Raw genomic sequence first — 7,213 nt, forward strand, 5'->3', positions numbered from 1 at the left:
TTCTGTGGATACTGTGTTGCTGTTGTTGTGAAGTAAAACAGAGAAGTAATAATTCTTCCTTCCTGTCGAGAAAAGTAGTAGGCTAGCCTAGATAAAAAATATCGACAAACTTTTATTCATTATTCAGAAGTTTTAGGTTGCACTGTCTGGCAGCAGTTCCATGGTCCTCCTAATTTCTGCCCCAAATGTGGTTTAGGCTCCTTAGGAAGTCGGATTAAAAGCTAAGTAGAGTTATATTTGTTTAGAGCTGCCAGCACATCATTTTCCCTGTCAAAGTAGGCCTACCCCCTGTAAAAAAAAAACCTGAACTGTGCCTGAACGGATATAACAGTGTTGTAATTTAATTCGTAATAGGCTATGCTGTTTGTAGGCTAGACCAGAACAACCAAAGAAATCTAGGTTGGATAATAAATTAGAAACTTTATCATAGTAATTTAAATGTTTTCTCTGTGGTTAAGCCTATAGGCTAGTGACAATCCTGCATTTGGGAAATCAGTGTGAATAACTCAGTGTTGACGCCACATTAAAGGTGTCAACAAAGTAGGAAACACTTGAAATGTGGCAACAGTTAGTTTACACCAAATGTGTCTTCGTTTGCTTACAAAATAGAGCCTGAATAATCCAAACAAATAAAGCTAAATAACGTCCAAATGTTCCAATAATAGGAGTAAAAGGTCTGCTGATGTTGAGATCAAGCATGCCCCAGCAGCAAAGATATGGATTGGCTACTGAAAGAGTTTTTGCGCATATAGCCTAAGCAAATTAAAATGTTAATGAAAATCCAATTTTCACGAGGGAGCAACTCTTTTTCATAGTTTGCTCTGGTTGACCACAGAACATTTACATTATTACATTCACATTTACACAACAGTTCAACAGACATTCATTTTTTTTCTTCGCTTCATTCCAGTGTCTTTTCCTTCAGCGTTTGTGTCAACTGAAAAAGTTAATAATTTCAAATTGTATTTCAGGACACTATCTACAGCTAGTTAATAAAACACAAAGTGGCTTTAAATCCTCCATAAAATATTGTGACATTAAAAAATAGCCTATAGGCCTGTGCGTAAATTATGCAAATTGAAAAACGCAATATGTTTCAGGTTAATCATCACCAGTAGGCTAATTTACGGTACAATTATACAGTCGTGCATCAGTAACATTGGTGATTTTAATTAACTCATGGAGTTTTAATATTGTATACCCATAAATGTTGTCCCCTGACTCGCGTGCATTTGAGGCATCTAATTGTCACCCAGAGCACTGTGATTGGCCAAAAGGATCTAGTTGGTGAGGTGCAGCAGCCAATGAGAAGTGCTTGTGTAAATAGTTGGGCTGCGGTTGTAAAGGGGGTGTGAGGCGCCCACACATAAACCCAGAAGGACACCCCAAAAGATTACTACTTTTACCAGAGGGTTTGAGGTGATTACTTCTTGCGGACTATCACTTGAAAAAATGTATTGACGGTTATCCTCGTGTTCACTGGACATTTCAAGACTTTGGATTGACTGCGACTTGAAGGAGGAAAGTTAGACTTTTGAAAGTTTGCAGACCGAGATTTGAATATGTCCCTCCTGAGTTAGAAAAACTCAATTTATATTGTTTTCAACATTGTGCGTCTTTGATCGCACGGTGCGCCACTGATAACTTTTACGCGCGTGGGAATTGCACAGGGCTTGCAGCGATGTTGCTCGACGCAGGCCACCAGCTCTCCGGTCTGGGAGTCGGCTCGTTCGCCAGACATCACGAAAGCCAGGAGCGAGACCTCAGCTTCATGGAGTCTGCAGCGCACATGGGCGCGTTCAAGCTGAGCCACGACCTTCCACCCAGCCAAAGCGCAGCGTTCGCCTCCCAAACCCCTGGATACTCGGCAGCCGCCCTGGCGCACGCCGCCTCCTACGCCAACTCATCCTTTAGCTCCACGCGTGACTTCATTCTGCGCAGCCGAGGCTTTGGTGACTCTAGCCCGAGCAGCGGCCAGCAGCACCCCATCTTCAACCCCGCCGCTGGCTCTCTCCATCACTCTCACGCAGACAACCAGGGTCATTTGCTCTTCCCCGGCATCCACGACCAGCACGGAGCGCACCACGGCTCGGCCAACATGCTGAACGGTCGCCTGGGGCTGGGGGAAGTGTTCAGCCGAGCTGACCAGTACCACCAGGTGCCCAACGCCCGGGCCGACCACTACAATCAGTACAGCTCAATGGGACTAAACATGAGCATGAACATGGCACCGCATCATCACCCGGGGGCATTCATTCGTTACATGCGACAGGGCATCAAGCAGGAACTGGTGTGCAAGTGGATTGACCCGGACAAGCACTTGGACCGCAAGAAGGCGTGCGGCCTGACGTTCAGCACCATGCACGAGCTGGTTACGCACGTCACCGTGGAGCACGTCGGCGGCCCGGAGCAGTGTAACCACGTGTGCTACTGGGACGACTGTCCGCGGGAAAGCAAGCCTTTCAAGGCCAAATACAAACTGGTGAACCACATCCGCGTGCACACGGGGGAAAAACCGTTCCCGTGCCCCTTCCCGGGCTGTGGCAAAGTCTTCGCGCGTTCGGAAAACCTGAAGATCCACAAACGCACGCATACAGGTAATTTATTTGTGTGTTTTATTTATCCTGTCATCCCATTGTGGATATGCTTTATTCTGAATGTCTTTATCATGTGATGGGCTGAAGGATAAGGCCCAGACACTTGGTTTAGTTTGATCACTTAAGCGCGACAACCCTATTCAGATAATCATGCCACAGGGGTCTATATGGCTCACATTTAATGAACTGTAAATAAATGCCCATGCTGGCTCTGAGACAATAAGTATCCTAATGATTCCCTCTTTTCACTTTCAGGAGAGAAGCCGTTCCTGTGTGAGTTCGATGGCTGTGACCGCCGATTCGCCAACAGCAGTGACCGCAAGAAGCACATGCACGTTCACACGTCTGACAAGCCATATCTGTGCAAACTGTGCGACAAGTCCTACACTCACCCCAGCTCTCTACGGAAACATATGAAGGTAAACATCTCATTAGTTTGTGCGCAAAAAGAGTTGTGCGTAAAAATGGATATGGAACGTGTGTACAATTGGTCTGCAACAGGTCCGAATGATCAGCTTACATGATTCCTGATGATGTGTTATTGTCTTTTTCCAGGTCCACGAGTCTTCATCCTCGGCACCAGACGCCTCCCCGACGGAGAGCTCGGGTTACGACTCCTCCACGCCTTCCAGCTTGGTGTCACCATCCTCCGAGACGCACGGCAACATGTCGCCAGATTCCGTTATTCTCAGCGGCCACGGCGGCATACCGTCCAATTTCAGCGAGTGGTACGTGCCGCTGTAAAGAGGCCGCTCGTCTTTCTTCGCTGACCTACCCACGGACTCATAATATGGACCAAATAGAGGACTGAGGCTTCTGAGTCGTTTGTTTTGAACACTGTTATAAAAGACTGCAAAGTTTGTGCAGTTGAATCTCAGGAGGACTCCCAACCAAACCTGCGTCTTCATTTCTGTGTATAGCTGATGTCATGCATGGACACACTTGATGGATTGTATGATCTGACCAAAGTTAAAGAGTTTTATCTTGTGAATGTATATTTTGTAATACTGTTCAGTCGCAGGGGGTGCCTTGATAATGCAATGACCTAAGAATAAATCATGTCACTGTAATACTTTTTGTAATTTAATATGATACAAATTAAACCATATTTATAAAAAAATGTTTTAATCCTGGGTTTCTTCTTTCATCATTTCCTTTCTTAATCTTGAGATTAACAAGATATATGAGATTCTGCTACATACTGGCAAGATACAGATCCATACAGCCAGAATTTCACTTAAAGAAATTTCCAGCAAGAATGTTTCAAAACAGACAAAAGTAATTATTTTTGGCCTCTTTGGAAGACTGATAGATTGATAAGATATACTGGGCTATATCATGGCAATGTAGGCCTACTTGTAGACAGTTGAAGCAAGTTTTTTTTTGCAGTGTAGCCTGCCCTTTTCAAAACAATTTAGGGGTCAATTTATTTATTAAATAAATAAGACATTTATTAAAACAAGATGCCGTTTATATAGGCCCACAGTCACAATTGTGAAAATCCAGCAAGAATGTTTTAGGACAGACTGGACTTGACATTGAAAATCAAAAGTGTGCTAATTTATCCTCTGTTTTTAGCTTCTTTGGCATGGACTTGGACTGTGGTCAATTATCATTGATTTACAAATGTTAGTCAAGTAATCAGGATTTCCATGTAGCTCATAGCAAACATGACGTTAAATAGGACTAGAACTCATAGGGAAGGCCTAGACGCACTTAGGGAAGGCCTAGACGCACGTAGCAAAATAAATATATTCTAAAACGGGTGCGTAAGTTGGTGACCTGCAGGGGTAAAAATAGCCTTTTATTGGATAGGGTTAACCAGTCAAGTAGGCTATCTATGTAAGATGTCGGACACCTTAATTTCCCTCGGGATTAATAAAAGTACTCTACATACTCTACTCTACTCTACTCATTTTAATACATTTTAGTGAATGACAACACAGGCCACAGTTCACCAGCTTGAAAAAATAAGTAAAAAGCTGGGGCAAGATGTAGCCTAAAAGTAAGCTTCTTCATGCCAGACGATGAATAGTGCCAACTTACTGAAAGTCACCAAAAGTCACATCAAATTATATTTCTTTCTTTATTTATTTATTTATTTCAGGTGGTCAATAGTTCACACCAGAAGTTGTGTGTATTTCTTTATGACACAAGATGGACAGTGTCCTTTCTATTCTTGCGATTCTAGCAGATGCGCAAAGTAAAGTCAGAGGCGCTCGCTTGCACATCTTTCAGGAAAAAAAATAATGGTATCTGAGCGCCTAGTGGCGATTGGACAGCTCAGCATACTCCCCTTGTTCTGTACGAAGCGTGACCGCGCATGCGCCTTGCTCTCCACGCTCCGACTGTCATGGCGGCTTACAGAGTCTCTCCAGCCTTGCAGAGAGTATTACATGCTGTTAAGGTGAGCTGTGCATCGAAATGACACTGAGTGAGAATGCTCTTTGAGAGGTGATGTTATATCGGAAAACTATGTGAAACAAGAAAATGTCTTCATTTATCCGCTCTGAAGTTACTCCCTCACGGTCAATTCATAAGTGGTAACCGGGGTGCTAGCCAAGTTATGCTATGTAGACAACACACGAATGAAGGTCCAGCTGTTCAAGAGATAGTGCCCTTCACTACTGGTGGTGGGGTAAACCCCTTCATCGATATTATTTTCTAAACAATTGAACGAGTTGTCCGTTTTGTCGTCTAAGTGGAAAGGTTACGTCTCCTTGTCAATGTCAAAGTGCAGACAGTCGGTTGTCTCTGAACAGCCTGAACGCTATTCAGCACAAAAGCTAACTTTGCTCGCTAGAACTAGACTTTGCTCATCCATGTTGGCACACCTGTGTAGTCTGTCGTCCGTAGAGGGATGCTTCAGAAGGCTACATTATCTCTTAAAATCACTGATGCAGTTTGGGTATGCGCTCTGTCTAAAACAGCAAAGTGTGCTGGCATGCTGTTAAACCACAATGTAATTAAAGCTGATCCCATACGTCACAGTGTGTTGCTCCTTGTGTTCGTCTACTACATCCTTTTCTAAAGTGACAGACCACGCATTACTGTCATCTAAAGGCAGTTCTTTCTGTTTTTTTGATTTAGCATGCATCCCTCAAGTCGCGATGCTGTGTTGTCATCGGCCGTGCTCAGTACTCCACTGCCTATGACCACAATGAGAAGGTAAGGAGGACACACAGATGCTACTGCAGTGTAGTTGCAACATGAACTCACAGAATATCTTGACATGGACGCGGCTCCCGGGTGGGACACAACATTTGTGACCATTTTGCAGAAATTCTATGATGGGTATCGTGAAGGTGCTTTCCATGAGGGATCTATGGAAGTGAGTTCCCGCAGCTCTGTCTTCTCACAGTCCTTTGCTCCAATTAATGTTCTGCTGTAATTGTGTGGGAAAGTATAGAAAGCACATCTACGGCCCCACCATGGCATTTTGTACAAATCTGTGAAACTGCCACAGAGTTTGTGTCCCAAGGGGCCATGTTCATTTCATGGAATTACATTTCATTTCATTACGTTACGGTACATTACATTACATTTGACAGACGTTTTTATTCAAAGTGATTCACCATCAAGGACATAGTCATAGCATACATCACTTGCAGATACAAAATGCACCGGAAATATACAAAACAATAAGTACAAATGCCAAACAGGTTTAGTGGTTTTTATTGTATTTTAAGGACACCACACGCAAACATGCCTATCCCCTCTATCCCGGGTCTGGGCCAGGAGTACGTTTCTCGACTGCGTTGTTGCTAACTAAGTTAGCTACTTACTTGGTTGCAACGCAATTTTCCATTAGTGGTTAGCAATGATTCTTTCAAGAAACGGAATTCTGTGAGATCAGGTTGTGTACCTCACAATCATCAGCTGCCATATTATTATAGATACAGTGCATGCTTTGGAACTGAATATGGTACATGCTACGGCATGCATACGTGCCATCCATGGCATCCATACATGACAGCCCATCTGTCTTTAGATGTGTCCCTGGGCAGTTTGCTTCTGAAAGTCTATCAGTGCTATGGGCCAACATGCAGCTAATCATGCACCATCTTCTGTCAGTTACTGTGTTCTGATCAATGTTTATTTGGGGTATGATTCCATTGGTCAAAATGTGTACTCAAATGTGTTCTTCTCCTGGTCAGCCTCTGCTGGGTAGAGGAAAGTCTGTCGTAGGGGTGGGCGATATGGCAAAAATGTTGTATCACGATTTTTTAACATGAAATCACGATTTCGATATTTTATCACGATCTTCCATCCAAAAAAATAAAAACAACAAAAAAAAACTTTCATACTTGCAATTTGTAATTTGCAGTCAATAAAATGTTAACACACTGATGATACTCTCATAAGGTGTACAATTGGAATAAAATAATGTAAAGAATAAAGTGAAGACAACAACACAAGTGAGAAAACGTCACTCTGATACTGATAATAAACATCCTCAGTGCAAGACGATCTATACGATTTCTCCACTTAGGCAGATTCGAGACGATATTTTACTCAATATCGCGATTCACGATATAATATCGTCATATCGCCCACCCCTAGTCTGTCGTATGGCATCTTGCTATTACATTGGAAACTGGTGGTGGCTATTTTGT

At 43.2% G+C, this 7,213-nt stretch overlaps 2 protein-coding genes across 2 annotated transcripts in view; both read left to right on the forward strand.

Moving 5' to 3' along the window:
* Positions 1-1,425: 1,425 nt before the first annotated feature.
* Positions 1,426-3,647, forward strand: LOC134460168 (zinc finger protein ZIC 2-like). The gene is made up of 3 exons (XM_063212625.1): positions 1,426-2,597; positions 2,853-3,016; positions 3,153-3,647. The coding sequence occupies exons 1-3, from the start codon at positions 1,682-1,684 to the stop codon at positions 3,339-3,341; spliced, it is 1,269 nt and encodes a 422-aa protein (XP_063068695.1). The 5' UTR covers positions 1,426-1,681; the 3' UTR covers positions 3,342-3,647.
* Positions 3,648-4,937: 1,290 nt separating this feature from the next.
* Positions 4,938-7,213, forward strand: part of pcca (propionyl-CoA carboxylase subunit alpha) — a 75,307-nt gene continuing 73,031 nt past the window's right edge. Inside the window, exons 1-2 of the mRNA XM_063212042.1 lie at positions 4,938-5,004; positions 5,688-5,765. Coding sequence (XP_063068112.1) covers positions 4,951-5,004; positions 5,688-5,765 — 132 coding nt within the window. The 5' untranslated portion in view covers positions 4,938-4,950. The remainder of the gene's footprint in view (positions 5,005-5,687; positions 5,766-7,213) is intronic.

Source organism: Engraulis encrasicolus, chromosome 12, assembly GCF_034702125.1.
Source record: "Engraulis encrasicolus isolate BLACKSEA-1 chromosome 12, IST_EnEncr_1.0, whole genome shotgun sequence".
Lineage (NCBI taxonomy): Eukaryota > Metazoa > Chordata > Actinopteri > Clupeiformes > Engraulidae > Engraulis > Engraulis encrasicolus.